General features: G+C 45.3%; 1 protein-coding gene across 4 annotated transcripts in view; it reads right to left on the bottom strand.

The window, feature by feature from the left end:
• The window catches only part of fwd (phosphatidylinositol 4-kinase beta fwd), a 123,384-nt gene extending 101,290 nt beyond the window's left edge, over positions 1-22,094 (bottom strand). Inside the window, exons 1-5 of one of the 4 annotated variants that reach the window (XM_037426319.2) lie at positions 22,043-22,094; positions 21,865-21,951; positions 15,028-15,506; positions 4,657-4,798; positions 4,467-4,584 (exon numbers count right to left, since the gene is read on the bottom strand). In XM_037426319.2, coding sequence (XP_037282216.1) covers positions 4,467-4,584; positions 4,657-4,798; positions 15,028-15,471 — 704 coding nt within the window. In that variant the 5' untranslated portion in view covers positions 15,472-15,506; positions 21,865-21,951; positions 22,043-22,094. Of the gene's footprint in view, positions 1-4,466; positions 4,585-4,656; positions 4,799-15,027; positions 15,507-19,210; positions 19,285-21,864; positions 22,005-22,042 lie in introns of those variants that run through there. The other 3 variants (XM_075894734.1, XM_075894735.1, XM_037426318.2) reach the window with 3 other exon arrangements.
• Positions 22,095-22,998: the final 904 nt, after the last annotated feature.

Consider the following 22,998-nt stretch of genomic DNA (forward strand, 5'->3'; position numbering starts at 1 on the left):
CACTCCAGTTTCTTCAGCTAGACCCTTCAGGCGTACTGAGAAGGGCTGCCTCATTGAAGGCCTGTTTTGGAACAGAATGGAGCTCGACAGATCATTAATAGTAGAGTATGAGGGGTGCTTCTTGTCTGCTTTCACCTTCAGGAAGTATACAAAGGACATGTAAGTTCTCTGCAGATGAAGCGACCACTCATTTGACTCAACATAAAGGCTTTCTACGGGGCTGGTGCGAAAAGCACCCGTAGAAAGGCGGATGCCCAAATGGTGCACGGGGTCCAGCATCTTCAAAGCACTTTGAGTCGCAGACTGATAAACAACGGCCCCATAATCTAAGCGGGTGCGAATGAGGCTTCTATACAGGTTGATGAGACATTGCCTGTCACTGCCCCACGTAGCACGTGACAACACTTTTATAACATTCATGGCTTTTAAGCATTTTGTTTTTAGATACTTGATGTGCGGTACGAAGGTCAACTTGTTGTCCAAGATTAAGCCTAAAAATTTATGCTCGGCTTTGACGGACAGACGTTGCCCGTTCAGCCGAATGTCAAGTTCCGAGTGCATGCCTCTCTTTCGAGAGAACAAGACACACGTGCTTTTTTGTGGGTTAAGTCGAAATTCGTTTTCGTCTGCCCATTTGGAGACCTTATTTAAACCCATCTGAACCTGCCGCTCACACATGGCTAAGTTGCATGACTTGAAGCCAAGCTGAACGTCGTCGACATATGTACAATAAAACATATTGCGGGGGATGGACAAGTGCAAGGAATTCATTTTGATAATAAAAAGTGTGCAACTAAGTACACCACCTTGTGGCACGCCTGTTTCCTGGACAAATGTTCGGGAGAGAACACTGCCCACACGGACACGGAATGTTCGGTTTGACAAGTAACTTTCAATTATGTGAAACATTCTTCCACGCACACCAAGGTGGGACAGGTCTCTTAGAATTCCAAAACGCCATGTTGTATCATAAGCCTTTTCGATATCGAGGAACACAGAGAAAAAATATTGTTTATGGACGAAGGCGTCTCTGATTTGTGCCTCAATACGAACAAGGTGGTCTGTGGTGGATCTACTTTCTCGAAACCCGATCTGAAATGGGTCGAGCAAATTGTTTGTTTCTAAGTAGTGGAGTAAGCGGCAATTAATCATTTTTTCAAATAGCTTACAGAGGCAGCTTGTTAACGCTATAGGTCTGTAACTTGATACAGTAGAGGGATCCTTTCCCTGCTTCAAAATTGGAATTATAACAGCCTCCTTCCAGGCGGAGGGGATCACACCCGAAAACCATATGCGATTATAAAGAGAGAGGAGGGTTTCTTTAGTTTCGGAGGGTAGTTCCTTCAGCATCGCGTACATTACGTTGTCAGAACCTGGGGTAGATACGTTTGTTGGCCCTTAATACGTTTGTTGGCCCTTAATTTTCTTTATCTTATTCCACACTTTTCCCTCGTCTGTGTACGAGTTGATACTCGATATAAACTTTGTCCAGCTCTCTCGTCTAGCTTGTCGGCGCGTTCTCCTTGCCTGCAATTTGACCCGCTTGAAATTTTCCAGGTTTTCTGCTGTAGGGGAATCGCGAAGCAACGCCCATGCTTTGTTCTGAGTGGTCCGTGCTTTCCTGCATGCGTCGTTCCACCATGGGACTCGCCGTTTAGAACACATGCCACTCGTTTTGGCAATACATTTAGATGCAGCATCAAGTATAAAAGCTGTAAAATACGTGACAGCGTCATCTATGGTCAGGGCAGACAGCTCAGTCCATGTCATGTGTGTAAGAGTTCTATACCTTTCCCAATCAGCTGAATCAATCTTCCATCGAGGAACCTGAGGGGGTAGTTGATCTTTGTTCGGCGCACTCAGGATGATTGGGAAGTGATCACTCCCATAAGGGTTTTTAAAAACATTCCACTTAAAAACAGGTAAAAGGGACGGTGATGAAATGCTAAGATCTATGGAGGAGTATGTGTTGTTTGCAAGGCTAAAATACGTAGGCTCCTTCATATTTAAAAGACATAAACTAGAAGAGAAAAGGAGCTGCTCAATGAGACGTCCTTGCGCATCACAGTGAGCATCGCCCCACAGGACATTGTGTGCATTAAAATCACCTAGAACCAGAAATGGCTCTGGGACTTCATCTATTAATGATTCCAGATCACGTCTGTGTAGCTGTTGATGCGGTGGTATGTACACAGAACATATGGTAATGAGTTTGTTAAAAAGTACAGCTCGAATGGCCACAGCCTCCAGGGCCGTTTGGAGCTTCAAATGCTGGCATGCTATACTACGATCGACTATAATGGCTACACCGCCAGATGGTACGACAGGATCCTCCCGGTCTTTTCGGAAAATAATATATTGTCGTAGGAAGTCCTTGTGCTTAGGAGTTAAGTGCGTTTCTTGCACACATAGCACTTTCGCATTAAACTTACACAGAAGTTCTTGGACGTCATCTAAATTTCTAAGTATTCCCCTTACGTTCCACTGTATGATGTTGTCCATAGTGAAAAAAAGGAAGGGAAAAGTGCTGTGTGCAAAGAAGACGGGGATTAACTCATTTTACAGGGCCTTTGTCAGGCCCTGTAATCGGCGTTCTGTCCTTTTTGGGGCGGTCGAGCGAAGCTCACCGCTCCTTCGGCGCTTCCTGCGCCGTTTGGCTTGAACTGGTGTCCATAGCCTCTTGCGAGGCACTAGACGATCTGTGCGTCGCTTAGACTTCGCCTCGGTCGACGAAGTCTTTGTCCCTACCGAGCTGGGGGTCGATGGAGCCCCCTTGGCCTCGTGATTGCCCTGGCTGCCGCCAGAGCTTGTCGAGGTCGCTGGTGTGGACAGGCTGAATTTGGGCAGGGCAGCGCTAGCTGCTCCCGCCGTAGGGGCTTGTGGCATTGGCCTCGGCACGCTAGGCGAGGTCCGGGCAAATGCCAAGGGCCTTTGTGGTGCCGCCCCTCGTTGCACCACTTCGGCGAAAGGTGTTTTCAGTGCCAATGTTAGTGAGACCCGTTGCCTTGCTTCCCTGAATGTGGTATTTTCCTTTACTTTTATAGTTATTATTTCTTTTTCTTTTTTCCAGGCTGGGCACGCTCTGGAGTATGCGGGGTGACTACCTTCGCAGTTAGCACAGAGGACCTCATCATGACTACATTCATCAGCACTGTGGCCGGTTGTGCCACACTTAGCACAGATCAGCTGCCCTCGGCAGCTCTGGGATGCATGACCAAATCGCTGGCATTTGAAACAATGCCTCGGATTAGGAATGAAGGGTCGGACATGGAGTTTTATATAGCCAGTTTCGAGAGTCTCAGGTAAAGTGGTTGAGTTGAAGGTGAGTATTAAGTGCTTTGTTGCTATTTCATTGTTGTTGCGTCTGATTATGATGCGCTGGACATGTATTACACCTTGGTCCTTCCATCCATCAAGAAGCTCTTCTTCACTCAGTGTCATCAAATCTTCGTCCGATACCACGCCCTTCACTGTATTCATTGTACGGTGTGCACTCACAGAGGCGGGGATGTTACCAAAGGCTACGAGGTGCGAGAGTTTATTGTACTGTTCCTTGTCTTTTAATTCGAGAAGCAGATCTCCACTTGCCATCTTCGTGGCCTTATAACCGGTTCCAATGGTCTCTCTCAAGCACTTGGCCACAAGAAAGGGTGAGATTGCTCTAGCTTTTGTAGATTGTTCGCAGTGGAGGACATGGTATTTTGGGAAAGTTTCTCTGTTTTTCGACCAAAGTAGTGAAGTTGCGTCGGTGCGTACCCTTTTCGAGGCACGATCATTTAGAGAGGGGGTCGAGGATCCCATGGGAAAATGTGTATTTTTCGGTAACGGCGCCTACCACCCACCACGGAGTCCAACAAGGGGACGTGGCAGAGCATGTGGGCATGTCTGCGCAACGCCAGCAGTACGCAGTTACTATAACCCAATATGGTTTACCCTAGTTTGGATAGCCACACAAGGTTAACCCTTGCCGCCAGGAAAAATTGGAAGTAAAATGAAGTGAGGAGAAGACAGGAAAGATGTAAAGTGAGAACAAAAGACGAAGATGTAGGGAGAGAGAGATAGGAAAAGGCGACTGCCGATTTCCCCTGGGTGGGTCAGCCCAGGGGAGCCGTCTACGTGAAGCCGGGGCCAAAGGGGTGTGTTGCCTCTGCCGGGGGGCCTTCAAGGTCCAATCACCCAGCGTCGGCTCAACCCCCAGGATCCCCTTTTCCCCGGACACGGCAAAGCCACGCACGGCTAGGCGTGGGAGGGAGTAGAAACTCCCCCGTTAGCTCGGGTCCGTGGTGTCGCTACACACCAAACGCCTACTTGCGCAGGCGCCCCTGCGGGCAAGCACATTGTTTAGAGCATTCAATACAGGTGCTACAATTAATGACCATATAATTAAGGACAACACATCCTTAGAATACAGGTGCTCAAGAAATTCCTGAGCATTGATACAGTTGCACTGTGAAGAAATGAACTACCTTTGGACGAGGTAGGGCCGCAGGGAGTCTGCTATGTCACTGTGATGCACGTACATGCTAACGATTTGAGGCAGGTAGAAGTCCACGTCGGCATCACTGAAGCTGAACATTCTGTTGCCTGTGGGATGAAAGAGCACCAGCGTTTGAGCTACACGCAAAGTACACTCGCATGCATAAGAAGGACACTCACCTAAGTAGGCAAGCACCCCTGGCTCCTTTGAACGAAACAGGTAGTCTATGGCAAGAGGCATGTCAAACAATGTAGACTCAAACAACCGTAGCAGCAGATCCTTAGGTACGAGTCGTTCCCCTGATGGCATCGGTGTGGTGTCCTGCACACAATAATCAGTCTGCCCACCTTTAAAACTAGCTGGCTGTGCTTTGACTCAGCAGCTCACACAATGTGATCCTTAGCATGCACATTCTCATTTTTACTAAAAAATTATTTTGACTGCACATGCACTTACAGGGTGAGAGAACTTGTGCTTGAGCTTCACCTTTAAGAGCTGATAGTAATAGCATAATCAGGCCTCATATGCATCACCTTCTGAACTGCTAGCGTGCTTCAGTTCATGGTGCATGCCTCAACCCTGCTGTAAAGAATAATACGGCTGAGCGCGTCTCCTAGTAGCACTGAATGCGTACTGTGAGAGCAGTTGTTACAGGTGTACTGACACAAAATTTCTCACTTGTTTTTTATAGCGAAAGCTGGTATGAGATCACAACACGAGTCATGCACAGCACCATAGTTGTCCGTTGCCACCGGTGTTCGTAACCACTATCGCAAAAGTAAAAAGTAAACTGAAAGAAAACCGTTGCCGTAAATTTGTAGTCACTTTAGACACCATTGCTTAGCTATTCTGATGGTGCAGTCGGGTGACACATAGTTGCAGATGCAGTTGTGGCGCAGGTAGTCAGTTCGAATCTCGTCTTTTTATTTTTTTGCTTTTATAGAAATGCATCAATAATGACGTTACTGCTTTTAAGGAGTCGTAATCTTGCTTTTTATAAGAAAACTCCATCGCTGTTTGTGCCAGTTGTTAGCCCTACCATGTGAATTTTTCGAGGTGCAGTGCTCTTACTGAAATGATTGGAGAAGTTTTTATTTGCTTTTTTTTTTACTGCTGCACGAGGTGACCATGTTGAACCCCCTACGGCACCTTCCCTCATCGTAGAACACACTGACGCTGCTAGATGCACGTTTATTCTTGCATACTCGTTTCATTGACTCGGTCACGCCTTGTGGTTTACTCAAGCCCGCACCAGCAAACACTAGCAAACCCAGACAACCGGCCACGCCCACGACTTCGGCACGCTCACAATTTAATCACCGAGAACGATACAGAACATGTTTCGCTCCCACAGGAGAAGCGTTGTCTCAGGATGGGAAAGCAGCTACAAAGAGCACACTACCGTGCGGGTGCCTACTTTACTGCACCTTAGAGAGCTCGAATATCTATCAACGTTTGCATAGCAATAGCACACATTCATGAAACGACAACAACGTGCATATCCCCTTCTTTGAAGGAGCCGATTTGATCCCACGAATAAGTCTGTGTGTGTGATTTCAGGTGAAGTAGGCCCAAAGAAGGAGCTACTTGTATTATAGTCATATGTATTGTGGATTTGGGACTTAACCATACTGTCCAACTGCACAGCCCTCGGGGTTGCAACACATTCTATGTTGACCTGCACAATGTTTGGCATCAGCCCATATGTCGCCTTTATGCAGCGACACGAAAAAATACGTGGAACAGTTTGATTTGGAAACTTGATTTGGAAACATCACATTATATGTAACAAATTATTAGTTAGAGCTACAGTATCAATGCAAAGGACCAAAATCCCCACTGGGGTGGTGGTTCAAAAATATAGTTAATTCGCACACATACAACGAAATCAGCTCGCCCAGCACCCCAGTATCAATCGGAAATTATCAGAAAATGTCTTCATTCCACGATGGACGTAAAAGAAAATTGATACATTCAAACCCCGCTACAACGAGAAACTGAAGGGGCGCGGCAAAAATTTCATTGAAGCAAAAATTTCGTGGAAGTGAAATAAAAAAATTTATAGCCGATCTGAACTAGCAAAGCAAAGGAACGTTTATTCTCAAAATTCAAAAAGTGTCCACTCCTTTTTATTCGATCCCAGCAGTGTCACAACGCAATTCCCACTCATGCATAGCGAGGCCATGGTGAAAAGCACACTGAAACAATGACTACAAGCACTTTCGTGAACGAACAAAACAGTTTCATTAACACGTTAACACCAGCAGCTTAGCTGTCCGCTGTCAAAACGACCAGATGGCAGCAGGGTATTGTGGAGCGATGACTTTTGCCTTATTTTATGCCATTCTCATCATCCATCACTCGCGGCTAGCTGATTTTGTTGATAATGAGGACGAACAGTCGCTTTGATTAGTTACCACACTGGCCACGGGCGAACAAAATGATAAACACAGGAATCGAAAAAGGCACTGTACCGCAGATGCACCCAGCAGCTGCGCGAAGGAAACCATGAACTAAGCAACTGAGCTTCAGCTTCGAATCGTCTGTGGCTATACAGTAAATTCAATCTTTAATATTTTGATGCATATTCAGAACCCAAAAATACGTTGAAGTCTAAAACACGTGTTTGCACCACCAGAAACTACCGCTGTTCAGCAAGCATGGACGCCGCCATTGCTTGATACCGATGGCAATGAGACTGCCAAGCTTATGCCAGGGACAAAGTTGGGGCAGTCTCATTGGCATCGTTAACGAGCAATGGTGGCACCTATGCTTGCTTAACAGCGGTGGTCTTTGGTGATGCCAACGTGTGTTTTCGACTTTGTCGCCATATTTTCAGGTTCTGAAAATGCATCAAAATGTTAAAGATTAGGTTTACTGTATAGCGATAAATATCTGAGCCTCGAATCGAATCGTGAAATTTCGTTGAAACGGGACGGCAGAAGAAAAAGTGTTTGTTCTGGGGACAATATTTATGCATTGACTCCTACGGGCTGCTGGCGGGGAACCGTGAATTTTTTCGTTGTAGCGGGAATTTCGTTGAAGCGGAGTTCGCTGTAGCGGGGCTCGGCTGTACTTATATTCCCGATGAAATACTTGAAACAATACTGAGAGAAGAAAATAAAATGGCGCGATTCGGACCGAAATCGAACACCAACGACACTGCGCCACGAAATCCACATGGTAGGGCTGTCTAACAACCACCGCAGACAGTGACATGATATTCTTGCAGCATTCCCTTTAAAAAAAAAAGCAAAACATCTGAAAAGAGGAATTCGAACTGACGACCTGCGCGCTTCTTTAACTGAGCATCAAGCCACTACGGCACCAGAACATCTAGATGGTAGCGTGTTTGATAAAAAAAAAAAAAGCTACCAATAACTAAATGAATATGCGTGGTTTCTGAGAGAGAATGTAACTGTAATGAAGTTTAACAAAATCTGTAGGCTGACATGAGGCAGTTTAGAAAAATATTAGTCACTGGATTTTTATGCATTTTTGCGGAAGACAACGCAGACACTGCACTGAGGGAATCTGTGTATATGATGGAGGCTGGATCTTTCTTCTTTAACATGTGCCTTATAGCTAGCAGTATGCCATAGCACTCGGCAGTTAATATGCTGGTATGTTCATTCATAGTTGCAGATTCAGAGTACGCTGGCCCATATGCAGCACATGCGACGGTAGAGGATTTGGAAGCATCAGTGTAGTACTCAGCACACTTGTATTTTGCCTGCAAGTACATAAAATGCTGATCGATTGGGACTGGGAAGCCATGCTTTCCTACCTCTAGGAATGACAAGTCACGATTGATAGCCCGCAATTTGTATATGGTGGAGGCTGGATCTTTATTCTTTAAGATGTGCCTTATAGCTAGCAGTATGCCATAGCACTCAGCAGTTAATATGCTGGTATGTTCATTCATAGTTGCAGATTCAGAGTACGCTGGCCCATATGCAGCACATGCGACGGTAGAGGATTCGGAAGCATCAGTGTAGTACTCAGCACACCTCTATTTTGCCTGCAAGTACATAAAATGCTGATCGATTGCGACTGGGAAGCCTTACTTTCCTACCTCTAGGAATGACAAATCACAATTGATAGCCCGCATTTCCCATGGTGCCACAGTGTCCTTGTGGGAGCCTAGTTAAAGATTGGAGACGGGTATATGCAGATTTTGAAAGTGTGAGGCCACTCTGATGGGATACGTTGGCGTAGCTGATGGTCGCCTCAAAAACAGGTGGGTGTTCGATGTATCCTGCAATAGCTCGCGAGATGGGTGGTCGACGTGGGAAAGCACCTTTGTTGCATACTTGATGCATGTGAGAGCTGCCGTCATCGTTCTAATGACCACCGATCTGTCTCAACATACAGGCTGACTGTTAGGCTGGTTCGGAAAGCACCACTAGCTAGATGAAGCCAATGGTGATACACTGGGTCGAGCATCTTGCGGATCTCGATGCTGATTTGTATACAACCGAGCCATAATCAATATTTGAGAGCACTACACTACTGTGAAGGTTTAATAGACAGTCATGATCTGTAGCCCATGACTGACACCGAGAGAATCTTGAACAAGTTCAAGGCTTTCAAGAATTTCAGTCGCAGCTGCTTGATGTGTGGGACAAAGCTGAGCTTTTCATCCATCACAACACCTAGAAATTTATGATCCTTCTTAGTAGCAATGGTGTGTCCGTTCATTGAAATGTTGAGGGATGGCCTTTTGCCACGTAGTTTTGAAAAGAGTAGGCAAACAGTCTTGTCACAGTTAAACTTAAAACCATTTTTGTCTGCCCAGCTTGACAGCTTATTTACTGCCAACTGAATCTGACGTTCGCAGATAGCTAGGTTGCACAATTTGAAGCTGATCTGAATGTCATCCACATATACAAAATAGGAGATTGTTTTAGGCAGTATACTGTTTATGGAGTTCATTTTTACGATGAATAGTGTGCAACCAAAAAATGCCACATTGGGGGACATCATTTTCCTGCGTAAACCGCTTTGAAAGGACATTTCCAACACGAACCACAAACATACGTTCAGAGAGGTAGATTTCAATTGTATTCAGCATGTTCCCCAACACTCCAAGAGATTGCAAGTCACGGAGAATGCCATAACGCCATGTCGTGTCATAAGCGTTCTTCAAGTCGAAAAATACAGAAAGGCAGTGTTGTTTGTAAATGAAGGCATCCCTGACGTAGAATTCGAATGCTACCAGTTGGTCAGTTGTCGACCAACCTGATCTGAATCCAGCTTGACGACGGTCAAGGAGGCCATTATATTCAAGGTAATACATGAGGTGGCGGTTTACCATTTTTTTCAAATACTTTGCACAAACAGCTAGACAGGGCAATAGGCTTATAACTACCAACAAGTGCGGCTTCTTTTCCTTGTTTGAGGATGGGTATGATAACTGCCTCTTTCCAGGCTTGGGTAGACGCCCGGAGGACCATACGCTTTTGAACAGTAAGAGAATGACATCAAGCGTGTGTTCATGCAAGTGTTTCAGCATGTCATATGTAATCTTGTCTGGGCCTGCTGCCGAGTTGCCACATGTTGCCTGCACTGCCTTCAATTCGTCTACGGTAAACAAAGTATTGTAGCCTCCAACAGATGGCCTTCTATTACGAATAGGCTTACGTTCCTCAGCAAGCTTGGGTCGTCAAAGAAGTCTGTATAATGAGCTGAACTGAAGGTACTCAACATGTTGGCCTATGGCATCTGCCTGGTGTTCCAGCGTATCACCAGCAGTACTGACGAGAGGGACCGGATGAGTGTTGTGCCCTTACTCTGTTGTACACCCTATGCGTATCAGTGTAGGAGTTAACTGACGAGAGAAAGGACAGCCAGTTCTGCCGCTTTGATTCCCGTCGGATACGCCTACCATTTGCTTTTGCACGCTTGAAATTCAGCAGGTTGTCAGCTGTAGGGTACCTGCGAAATTTCGACCAAGCTTTGCTTTGGTTCTCACAAGCTTTTTTGCACTCCGCATTCCACCAGAGCCGTCGTTTGTTTCGCGTCTTGTCAAATGTCTCTGGGATCGATTGCTCTGCGGCCTGTATGATATTGTTACGCAAACAAGGCGTAACATGTTGCGTAACAATACTTCATATGTTGTACTTTATATGTTGCGTAACAATGTGAAGTACGACCGATGCTTCACAGTCATCAATGTCTAGGTTTTCAATAGAAGAACGCGACAGTTCTGTAAGTTCTCGGAATTTTGTCCAGTCAGCATCCTGTTCTCTAAACCTGAATACATTTGTAGTCGTCTTACTTGTACTTCCTGTGTGTTTTATGCAGACAGGAAAATGATCACTTCCATAGAGGTTATGAATAACAGACCATTCTGTGGTTGACATGAGTGAAGGGGAGCCGATAGCAAGATCTATGGCTGTGTATGAGTTGCGCACTGCATTAAAGTATGTTGGTTCTTTTTTGTTAAATATACAGGAGCCGGAGTACAAGAGGAAGCTTTCGGTTAGGGAGCCTCGAGAATCTGTTCTGCATCCCCATAGGGGGGTTGTGCGCATTAAAATCTCCAACCAGGAGGAATGGATGCGAGAGCTGGTCCACGAGAGTTTCAAACTCTTTAGTAGACAGGTGGTAAACTGGAGGGATATATATTGAGCACATTGTCATTCGTCCAAAGATAAGGGTTCGTATTGCCACTGCCTCTAAGTCAGTAACCAGAGTGAGGCTTTAAGAAGGAAGAACTTTCTGCACCACGATAGCGACACCACCGGATGAATGGGCAGTGCCATGCCTAGGCATTTTCAGTATACCGCATATCTTCTTAGAAAGTTAGTGTGTGTTGACTTCAGGTGTGTCTCCTGCAGGCAAAGTATGTTAGGTTGGTGTTGCGCAAGTATTTCATAAATGTCATCCAGGTTCTTCAGTAGACCTCGGTAGTTCCAGTAGATGATACTCTCGGCAGCCATTTTTAATAATGAAGAAAGGAAGGAGGGTTATCCAGACTTCGCCGCATTTGCCAGGCTCCTGGACTGGAGGGTGTTTCTTCCCTCTGAGGCGTTATATTGGGCTCCACTTCACTAGGAGGGATTCCGTGAGCATCGGAGACGCTGAGGATGCAAGTGTCGCATCCATTGCTCCCTGTGAACACTTGGAGGCTGATGGGGGTTTCTCAAGAGGGACAGGTGCCCTCCAAGTTGTCTGTGTCGTACCCGAGGTCTCATGGAGGTTGACTTGGGAGATTTGGATTGTCTGTGTTGTCTCTGGGGTCTGATGAAGATTGACCTGGGGAACTTCGAACACTGGTGCAGCCTGCAGCTGCTTGTTGGGGGGCCGAGATGTGCGCGCACCCGCAAAGCTGTACTGCGTGCCCACTGTTGCTAGACGCCGCCCGGCCTCCCAGCGCGCTGCGACAGCGTACGATCTTCCGGAGAAGAGTGAGACCTTCTTCCGGGCTTCAGAGAATGTGATGTTTTCCGTTACTTTTATCTGGATAATTACCTTTCCTTTTTGAAAATTTCACATGTCTGCGAGTACGCTGCGTATGGCCCGTGACAGTTAGGGCACTCTGCGTGAAAGTACAGCTCTCGGTTGGGTGCTCATGATCACCACATTTTGCACATGTTTGCTTTCCGCGACAGGTGTTCGACCCATGTACATATTTCTGGCATTTGTAGCACATTCTAGGGTTGGGTATGTATGGGCGGACTTTGCAGTGGAGGAACGCAGCTTTCACGGATTCGGGCAGGATGGAGCGGTTAAATGTTATTACTATATGGGGCGTCACCACTTCGTTGTTTTGCCTGATGGTTATCCGACGAATGGCGACTATGCCTTGCTCTCGTAAGCCTTCAAGGAGGTCAGCTTCGGTTTCTCGCATCAGATCACGTTGTGAAATGACGCCTTGAACAGTGTTAAGACTGCGTTGGGGGGTGATGAACACGTCTAGGTGGGCAAACTGCTTCTGCTTAAGGAGAGTGTTTGCGTGCTGTTTCTGGCTTAGTTCAACAAGAAGATAACCGGATGACAGTTCCTTTGCGTCGCACTTTTTGCCTATTAGGTTAGCAAGGGTTCTAGCTATATGAAAACCGACAGTCCTGCAACAAAGACGTTATCTACCAGAGAGTGTATGACTAGAAAGTGTGAGAAGTGGTCACAATCGGTTTCGGTTCGTTTGGAGCTTTCGTCGGTGCGGTTCCTTTTCAGAGACCGATCAATGAGAAGGGGAAAAGATTTTGCCATGTGGAGCATTTGATGTTCGGCGGCGATGGTGACCACCCACCACTGAGCCCAACAGGAAGGCGCTACAAGGTAGAACACTTGAAGGCACCAGTCATACATCGCCGCTATAAGCAGATATAACTACACAAGGTTAACCCTTGCCGCCAGGAAATTTGGAAGTGAACGGAAGATAGGAGATGACAGGATAGATAAAAAAGTAAGAAATAAAGACGAAGATGAGAGAGGAGAGACATAAGAAAAGGCGACTTCTGCCCATTTCCCCTGGGTGGGTTAGCCCAGGGGTGCCATCTACGTGAAGCCAGGGCCAAAGAGGTGTGTTGCCTCTGCCGGGGGCCCTGATAGGTCCAGTCACCTGGCGTCGGCTCAGCCCCCTGGATTCCCTTTTCCCTGGACACGGCAAAGCCACGCACGGCTAGGCGTGGGAGGGAGCCGAACCCCCCCCCTTCCCCGTTAGCTCGGTTGTCGCTACGCATCAGACGCCTACTTGCGCAGACGCCCCTGCGGGGGATTCTGCCAAGACTCCATCAAATCACAAGTTCACGTCTATAAATGTTGTCACAAGCAAAACTATATATGATGCGAACGTAAAGCATGTTATCAACTGAAAAAAAAAATATATCACCTGCGTTGTAGAGCTCTCCTTGAAAACTGCTTTTGATTGATTGATATGTAGGGTTTAACGTCCCAAAACCACCATATAATTATGAGAGACGCCGTAGTGCAGGGCTCCGGAAATTTAGACCACCTGGGGTTCCTTAACGTGCACCCAAATCTGAGCACACGAGCCTACAACATTCTCGCCTCCATCGGAAATGAAAAACTGCTTTTAAAGTAGCACACTACATTTACACAGCTTTCGAAAACTAATCTTCTGATAAACGTTTATTGCAGTATTCTCTATCTTATGATCCCGATTTTTCCGAATTCGCTACACTATCGAGGTGTGCAAGCGGCACGAAATCACGTGCCTCCATCAAATTCCGCGGCACGTCCGTGAGAGCCCCAGCAAGAAATGGCACCGGGTGCAGTGCGCGCCAAAGGCGGGAAAAAAGAATCGAGGAGGAAATGCACGTGTGGAGGAGAGTGTCATTACTTTCCCAGATCACATTATTTTTTCAAGGACTTGTGTGCACCCTGGTGGAAATGGTGGAATTCTTTTACACACAATTTGAGCACATCTCAATTTAGGAATTTCCGCCTGAAAAAATGCGCAATTACTGCATTCTGGGGTATGCATTATAGCTCAGATTGCATGACGTCGGTAGTTCTGAATTGGCAAGTTTTTCCGTGAACCGAAAAAAGACTGAAATATTTCTGGTTTTACTTCGGAACGAATTAATAATGTTTTGGTTGCATTTTTCTTCCAATCAACAATAATTTTTTTTTCCGGGTTTCGTTCCGTTCTGACACACTGGCTCAAATAGTGCACCTATCATCGTGCATTTTGGATTCTGTAGTACACACCATGTCGTAGTGCAGCTCAGCGACTACAGGCAACAATTATCATGGCATGAGCAGCTGGCCGAGCTTTGCTCGCATGCGCCATGTACTGGAGACATCACACGAGGGGGAAAAGACAGCCGAACAGCACCTTGGAGCTCAACTGACTAGCAATTTCACGGCACTCACTATCAGTAGTGGACACAGGTTTGCCCTTAATAAATGCATATGCTTTATTAGCCTGTGTTCTTTAGCATCAATCCAATATCTTTACCTTTATGAAATCAGCACATGAACATGAACCCATTTTGTTTTTATCGCTTGCAAGGCAAACGCCATAGGGGCCAGGATGCTTTGTTTGTTTGCAGAATGAGAAGTGGCAGTGCAAACACACTAGAGGCTGCACATAGAAAAAACACGACATCCACAAGCGCAGACTATCAACTGCTTGTTTGTCAATGCATATTAAACGGCCAAGGCAGCTGTAAAGCACATGTGCACACTACCATTGTTTTCAACAAGTCATATCACATCGTCACTGTTACACTTGTTCAGAAGTGTTGTTGTCTGTGCATGAACAGTAAGGCTGCCTTGGGCGTTTATAAGCATTGATAACCGAAGGAATAAACCAGTTGATAGCCAGTACTTGTGTGTCATGTGTTCTCTATGTGAGGCATCTTGTGTGTTGGCACTGTCTTGTGACTCGGTGCTGTTACTTTTAATTTTGGAATATGTACCAACTTGGCCCAAATGAAGTTTTATTGATAGTTTGTTTTTGTCCTCATTTCCAATGTGTCTATCAATTATGTTGATGGAAGTACTGACCACGTGTTCTAAGCAACACTGGAAAATACTGCTCGCTGGCGAGAACCAAATGCGTCTACTGCACTTGCCTCCTGCAGTGGTGACACTGGTGAGCGGACCTTGTCGATGACCCCTTGTACCAGCGGCTGCTGAGTGCACGGTAGCATAGCAGGTGTGCCTGCCTCCACATTTACGCGAGAAGTCCGATCCCCGTCGTCCGAGTTGAAGATGCCACTGTCGTCCGATGCCAAGCTGTGACGATCCGTCGTGTCACTGTGGTGGGAGGGACTGAGCACACGCATGGCTGAGTCAAGGCTCAAGTTGCGCTGATGGTGCGGCTGCGGCTTGCGTGGCATGTGGCTGCTGCTGGACGAAGGCGGTGTGACTGCACGAGCTATGCCGGGCCCGTGGTGGCCTCGCAGGTCGAGGCTCGAGTGCCGCGCGTGGTGCATCATTACACTGGATGGCTTGGAGTGCACCAGCACAGGGCGCGAGGAGGCACAGCATGATGGGACCACCTCTTCACTCTCCATGCCTCATCTGCAGAACTCCATCAACAGCTCGACTGCTGTGAAAAGATTGAACACAATACATTGGCAGGCCGCTTGGTGTGAATCTATAGTTTGTTCTTTAGTGTGAAACAGCACCACAAGAGAGACGGGACAAAGTGCCACCATCAACTGACATCAGACATCATTCCAATCCTTCCAGTTCTCGTCTGTACAAGAAGTGTAGTGGCACAATACATGATGTTAGTGGAGAGAGACACTTTGTACTGTCATCTTTCAGGATGAAGAATAATCACTGTGTCGAAAGATTAAACAAAAATCTCCCCTGGCTCTCTAATGGCATGAGCATAGCTGCTCTGCGTGCAAGTTATGGGTGTCCCAAATTAGATTTCTCCGTACCACCAAATTTTTTGTGCCAAAGAGGAATGCGATTGATACTGTGCAGCAGTCACTACATGAGCGTTTCCTCCCTTGCAACTCAAAAGGCCCACTTCGGTCATCTGGCTAAGGCTAGGAGACTAAACTCGTGTGCTGCCTCATTTGTCTGCAACACGGAATTTCCGTGGTTGCAAATGACTACAGCCCATTACACAGTATGGTTACCAAGGGCGAGGGAAATTCCAACAGATTCCACACATCACAGGAATCCATTTCATGCATAGGAGTCAACAAGTAGCCACTTATTTAAGTCACTTTGTGGAGCAGTCAGGCACACTCACTACTCTGCCATAACATTCGCACTCATGTTACAGCCACAGACATTATCTAGACATTATCAAAAGTAAGTAAGTAATGCAGCATTCATTGACGTATTCTTGTGGGGACAAGCAAGGCTAGACTATAGCTTGTCGAGCATATGCATCTGTGAACTACATTAAAAATTCCTAACTCTCTCAGGCAGTATGTCCATTCATTTTAGTCCATAGATTGTGCCATCAAGCTTTGAATGTCTACATACACGAGCTGAGGCAAAAGCTTCCATGATGTACGTGGCAAGCATGCTGCACTATTCATGTCATGAATGGCCAGACGCATTTATCATACTATCTTAATCCAGATTTGGTATGTTCCAAGTTAAGGGGACATGCGCACATGTACGCGACCATGAGTGCACACGGGTTGGTAGAAATGTTCAAAGTGCCACTGGTTCACAAAGGAACACTTTGCAATTAAGATGTGTGTGGTATGGCTTATGCTATAATCAAACTGGTCAATTTCTTTCAAGAACATGCTAAAAGCCAACATATACTAAAAAAAAGCATAGACTGATGCACAAATGAATGTGTGACAAGCGGACATCATCTGGTGCCGTCTTCACATGTTCTTTGAATAAAAGTTTACCTCTTAAAGCCTAGCACTATTTCCTGTCCAAATTTTGTACATGAGGTTTAAACTTCAGCTTAAAAAAATTAATCTGAACAGTTATCGAATATGCTAACACTGCATGGTTTTTGTACACTAAACAGACAACCTATTTTGCTGGGCCCATTTTTTTTTTTTTTTTTACGGCTCGACAGAACGACCCTTCGTAGCATTGGTAACTGCGGTAGTTAATCACAAAGGCGGGAAGTTGTTTTACAAGCGGTATTTTTCTATCTGAAAGGCTCTTGTCACAGATGTACCTTTCCTCCGGAGAATCGATAATGATGCCGCCAGCCCTTCTCGCGATTTGTGAAAGCTGTCATTATTCTGCTTCCGCAGGAGATCTTATGCTTAACCATTTTTACTTCGAACTTTTCAACTATTTTAAAAATAACAAGCTGTTACAATGAGATATTGTGGTATCTCGTTGCGTGCACCTGAGTCGTGGGCGGCCTGTTGCAGCATGGTTGATACAGAAGCCAAGCTATATCGCCAAAAACGTCATACGAACAGCCATGCCGAGTAGCAGTGCACGTCATTTCCGAGACAAAGTGTAAATAGCGAAACTATGTCGCCCCCAAAATCTTAGTGATCTGGAAACTGCCTGCACGGTTGCATGAGCACGCCGAAAAGTTGCTCAAGACAAGAACGGCATCATTACGCCCCACGAAGGCTTTCTAATGCAGACCTATAGGTGCAATTTCATGGAGTAATATTGTTACGGGGGTTGGCGGCTCATGTACAAGATGCATTCACAGAGGAAAAACACAGGCAAGGGTCACGATGGCTGACTGACACACTCCCGCACCTGTCAGCTGCTTCTGCCCTTCATCTTCCTTCACTTCATCTTCGTTAGAGGACACCCGGGCGCTGGAGCGCCGTCTCGCCGCGAGTCCGGAGAAGTGCGAGAGTAGTAGGGCTTCATATGCAAAACATGCACAATGTCGACAGGCGGCGAGTTTGGTGATAAATCATAGTGCAATGGCACTATCTTGTAGTTCACGTCGCTAACTTGGCGTAAGGCTAGGTAGGGTTCTGCACAGCGGGACAAGTTTTTTGGAGAAACTTACATGGCGACAAGGTTATCAGAGAAGCACAAGGTAACCTGGGGTAAACTTCATATTATGAAGCCGATGGTCGTAGCAGGCTTCTTGCATATCTTGAGTGTGACCTGGCGAGATGAGACTGGGCCACTTGATGAGCCATGTGAGCCCAATCGATGGCTTCGGGAGCATACACGGTAGTACATGGTACGAGAAGCAAAGCGGTTTCAAATGGCAATATGAGGTCGTGGCCATACAAAAGATAAAAAGGTGGAAATCTCGCAGTGTCATGTCGCAAGGAATTATATGCAAAAGTCACATAGGCCAACGAGGTGTCACAGTATCAATGATCTTGAGAGACGTACATAGAAAGCATTTCTGTGTACTGGAATCAATATCCAGCACCTGCACCATCATGTTATGGAGTTGGTGACTTATGTACAAGATGTATTTGCAGATGAAAAACACATGGGTCAGGATGGCTGATTGACACACTCCCACGCCTCTAAGCTGCTTCTGCCCTTCGTCTTCCTTTCCTTTATGTCCGTAACAATATTTTTAATTTAAGGAAACTATATTTCAATACTAATTAATAAATCGAAGTAATCAATGGTAACGTGGCCGGATTGTTTTTGTTTCTGCCTCTAAAGGCAGCATATTTCATTTTTCTCGACTTTCAATGAAGAAATAAAGTAAATCCACTTCTCAAGAAAAAAACATGGTTCTTTAGAGTCAATGTGATGGACAAATTTTCCATCAGTGTAGTCATGTCACTTTACTCTGAGCAGCTGTCGGTCCTTTTAGCAAATATGATATTTCATTCATGTACCAAATTACTAAAAAATTCTGGCCTTCTTAGTCTTGAAAATAGAGCCAAAGTAGTGTGATTGAAATACATGCATCAGTTCTGACACAATCACCTAAACATTAACGTTTTGATTAACACACCAAGACCTAACACATAACGAATGCTTCTTAATGCTAATTAAATATATACATTAATGGAACTGCTTTATATTCTGCATCAATGAGAGACTGCAATAAACTCGACTCATCAACTGCTATTACTAACTCGCTGGAGAGGTTTAGCATGATAATCGATGAAGCTTTACAAACACGGCACAGTTAAGTTAAGGCATTACATTATTTATTTATAACCATAACTATCTTAAGACATAACCCCATAACCACGAAAATGCACGCGACAGCGGCGAGAGATGCTACGAGTCATAAAGTGCGTTCGGGTGAAGTGTCATGTGGTAGTTTTTGCGCGATAGCTCGGTTTTCTAGATTTGAAAACTGTCGTCCACCGCCCAGAAGTGCTCTGCTCAAAGCGCCGGAACACGGTCCCAAATAACCTGATGCCGGTTCTCTTCATGTGCCACGAAACCACCACCTCTTCTCATGCTCCTCTGCGCCCAAGTGCAGTTTGCTATAAGGAAGAAATATTGTAATGTTTATGCACATGCACATAAAAAAAGTGCTGCAAGGCAATCTACCTCGCGTCAGCTGTCACTGTCGCGAGCATTTTCGCGGATATGGGGTTTAGCCCTTATCCGTGTGTTTGTTCTGTTTGTATTAGAACATTTTATATAATCTAAATTAAACTTAAATTTACATTTATGTATTTATTATGCACAGTTACACAAAGTGCTGCTTCTCTTTCTATGTTACTATGTAAACATCTGTGATTGAAGTGTTAGTGTTCTAGCTGTTTTAACCCCCTTTTTCTTGTTTTGATCTTGCAATGCTCTTAAATAAATAAAAAAAGAATGAACCTGAACCCCAACTTTTAAGGTTGATTACACGGCTCTGTCGCATAAACACTGCTCTTTTGCACAAAGATAGAATAAAAAAAATATTGCCCAATCAAGAATTGAGACACCAAATGGCCAGCACATGAGCACCGCAATGGCAACCACCAGCCTGCACTAATATGTGTAAAAAATGGAGAGTCCTCAACATGCATGGCAAGATACAATTTGCTCTACCACATATTTTATGCAACTTCATCATCTCTATGATGCTGTGTTACTAAGCAGAAGCTGCATTTTGAAATACATCACCAGCGCACATTCTAAAAAACTGGTAAAACTAAACCTTTACAACAAAATGCCTAACATTCCTATCATGGTGTTGGCAGGTAAGAGCTGAAAACAATGTCTTTTTTTTTTTCTTCAAATTTACGATTCAATTTGCCTACCTCTTGCTTTCACCTACACTGCTGATTGTGGTAATTTTAGTCATACCTCATCAGATGTGCTCCCAGTACACTTAAAAACATGTGTATTTGACATTTTCATTTGTGCCTGCCATTTAATGCACCTATTTCACGGAGAGGATGGCCTCACCATAAGGCCATAAATGTTGACGGTATTTGCTGGTACCTATGTAATAGGCCCAAATGAAATGCACTGTGTTCTATTAACATGACGCACTTACTGAGGCAGTGCGGTCAAAATACAATAAAGCTTGAAATCTGTAGTGTAGCACTGCCATTCTAGCTACATTTATTAGGAACAAAATTTTTTTTACATACGTAGCTTTGAACATAAAGTTCGGTTGCTGCAATGCCCTTATGATGATGAAATTACCTGCAACAGAACTCTGCGAGGATAAACCTGAGTTTGTGTCCCTCAGACAAGATGTACAACACAGTCACAAATATCTCGCGACACTGGATAAGTAGCTTGCCTTCATTTGTCCATCGTTTATGTTATTACTATCGTGATGGCCCAGTTTAGCCTGCAAGGTATGTGCAAACCATTGGAATTAGCATCTTAAAGTATGCAAATTTTAAGAAATATGACACCAAAGGGGACTTAACATACTCTTCTTGAGAGTCCTCGTATTATGCACAACCTTTGTTACTGCAACACACCACTATAGTATTTGACATAAACATGTGCACCTGTTTGACAACTATTCGCATAAAAGATTATTAGTACTTGTCGATCTAGAATGACAGCGTTCCGGATCCAAGGACCCAGTTTGATTATACCCAACATGCACTTGACAGGTTAGGTTCGCCACCCTTTCTCCAAGCAGCCTGTACGTCAATAAAATTTCAAATGTCATAATCGTGTACAAAAGCATCAATCCCGCACCTTGTTATTAACACAAAACAGTGCTTCCATGAAATGCCACTCGACATGGTAGTCATATATTATTCAGGATATCGGCGAAAGTTTGGGCCATCCAGCATGCCGATGAAGCCGCTTCGAAGGTCTCGCAACCGCATCCACGCTGGGTGTTCAGACTCGTCTAAAAGACGTCGGACTCGAATCTTCTTGATTTGGTAATAAAGTGTGTTCTTCTTGCCTAGCAGCATGCCGCGATTTGCGAAGGTATCAGATATGGGTTCCTGAGCGCAATTTCCGGCCTCATCCCATTGAAATCACTTGGAAAAGTTGCCCGGTCTTTCATTTTAAGTGGAGTACTCATCACACTCGTTGCATGGATTTCGACATAAGGGCTGTCCTGCAGTGCACAAACACCGACGCCCCGCTGATATTTCTCACCCACTAAGTGCACCGCCTGTGCGTAGAGTGATCGCGGAAACAAGGCTTAGCTTATGGCAAAACCGTGATGCGGGATGAGCAAGCTTACAAAGCAGAGATATGGGCGCCTGAACAGCAGCGCAACAGCAACTGACCCAGCTACGTACGGGCTGTGGAGGGCGGAAACATCTGGGCCATGGAGGCCGACCCTTTTTCAGTCAACGCAATCGGCAAGTTGCGGCTATCGCCACGCTGACCCCTCAGCGTGTTTCTCCCGTGCGGTAATCACACGGCATTCTAAATACATGAACAATATGCAGAATAGTAACGCCCGAGTGCACCGCAAAAGGGGCAACTGTCACATACCTGATGTGGCAGCAGAAAGCAGCTAACGAACCTTAGCACTCTCAAGAACAAGCATAAATGACCTGGCGAGCGGTCCTTGTCAACCGTAATTCACTTAGAGCGAAGGCCCTGCCGAAGTATCCAATTAAAAACGCGAATGCAATTACCTCTGTTCTTGTTTCGACTCCAACGACGCAGGCGACGATTACAGAGGCACACATCCGCAGCCCACGCTCAATACGAACGATGCGGAGCTGTAATCCAAACAGTGACATAAGTCCATCGGGTGAACAATGCAGGGAGTCGCTAACGCATCACTACAATGATAAACCAACATTTATTTACTTGTGACCCGCCCGACGGCGCGTTACAAATCGCCATTGCATGACGTCAGCCCACTCTTGCTCCCAGAGAACGTTGCCGCCGGGGCGGCCGCCACGGCGCCGCTGCGGAGGGCGAGAGGGTAGACACGCTATGCAGTGCGTGTGGAGAGGAGGAGGAGGATACTGCTGAACACTTCATAAAGTTCTGCTTCACCCTGTAGTTCCAGTTGATAGCGCAGAGTTTTTTTTTTTTCAGAGCACTGGGGTTTAGGGACAGGGAGGGCAGAATAGACTTTAAGCGTGTAGAAATAACTAGGAGGAGGTTATCAGATTGGTGGATACAATCAGGGCACGAGTGAAAAAATAAATCCTTCACTGCAAAGTGCCAGTCGATCCTTAACTTCCCTATCTAAAGGTCACTATATTCAGAAAAAAATATGTCAAAATTATGTGAGAGGGATATTTGTTTGTTTGTTGCCTACACGTACTGGCGCATACTCCCTTTGCCACTCTGGGGGATTGGCCATGAAATATCCTTGCTTTGCTTTCATAGATACATGGCACGTACCCACTTTGTGGGATTGGCCAAGAATGCAGCGTAGAGACTGTTAAATGTTATTTTAGGTATGCTATAAAATTTAAAACAAAAAAAATAAAGAAATTAAATGAGAATAATACTTGAAATATTCAATTTAACTACAAGTAATGCTTCTTAGCCTGTATTCCAGACTGCCGTAATAACCTGAAGGGAATAATTTTGAAAAGTTAAGTTCTAACCTAACTAAATGACGAAGAATTTCAAGTACCAGATGAAAATGGTACTCGTTGGGTAGTTGTAATGAAATTTTTATTTTGTTTATTTACAAAATACTGTCAACCCTCCTTGAGGGTTATTACAGGAGTGGAGAAGATACGATCTTTTTACAAGCAAGGCAATGCAGTGGCAATACAAGAAAAGTACATAAGAAACGAACACAA

This window comes from Rhipicephalus microplus, chromosome 5 (assembly GCF_043290135.1).
Source record: "Rhipicephalus microplus isolate Deutch F79 chromosome 5, USDA_Rmic, whole genome shotgun sequence".
Classification (NCBI taxonomy): domain Eukaryota; kingdom Metazoa; phylum Arthropoda; class Arachnida; order Ixodida; family Ixodidae; genus Rhipicephalus; species Rhipicephalus microplus.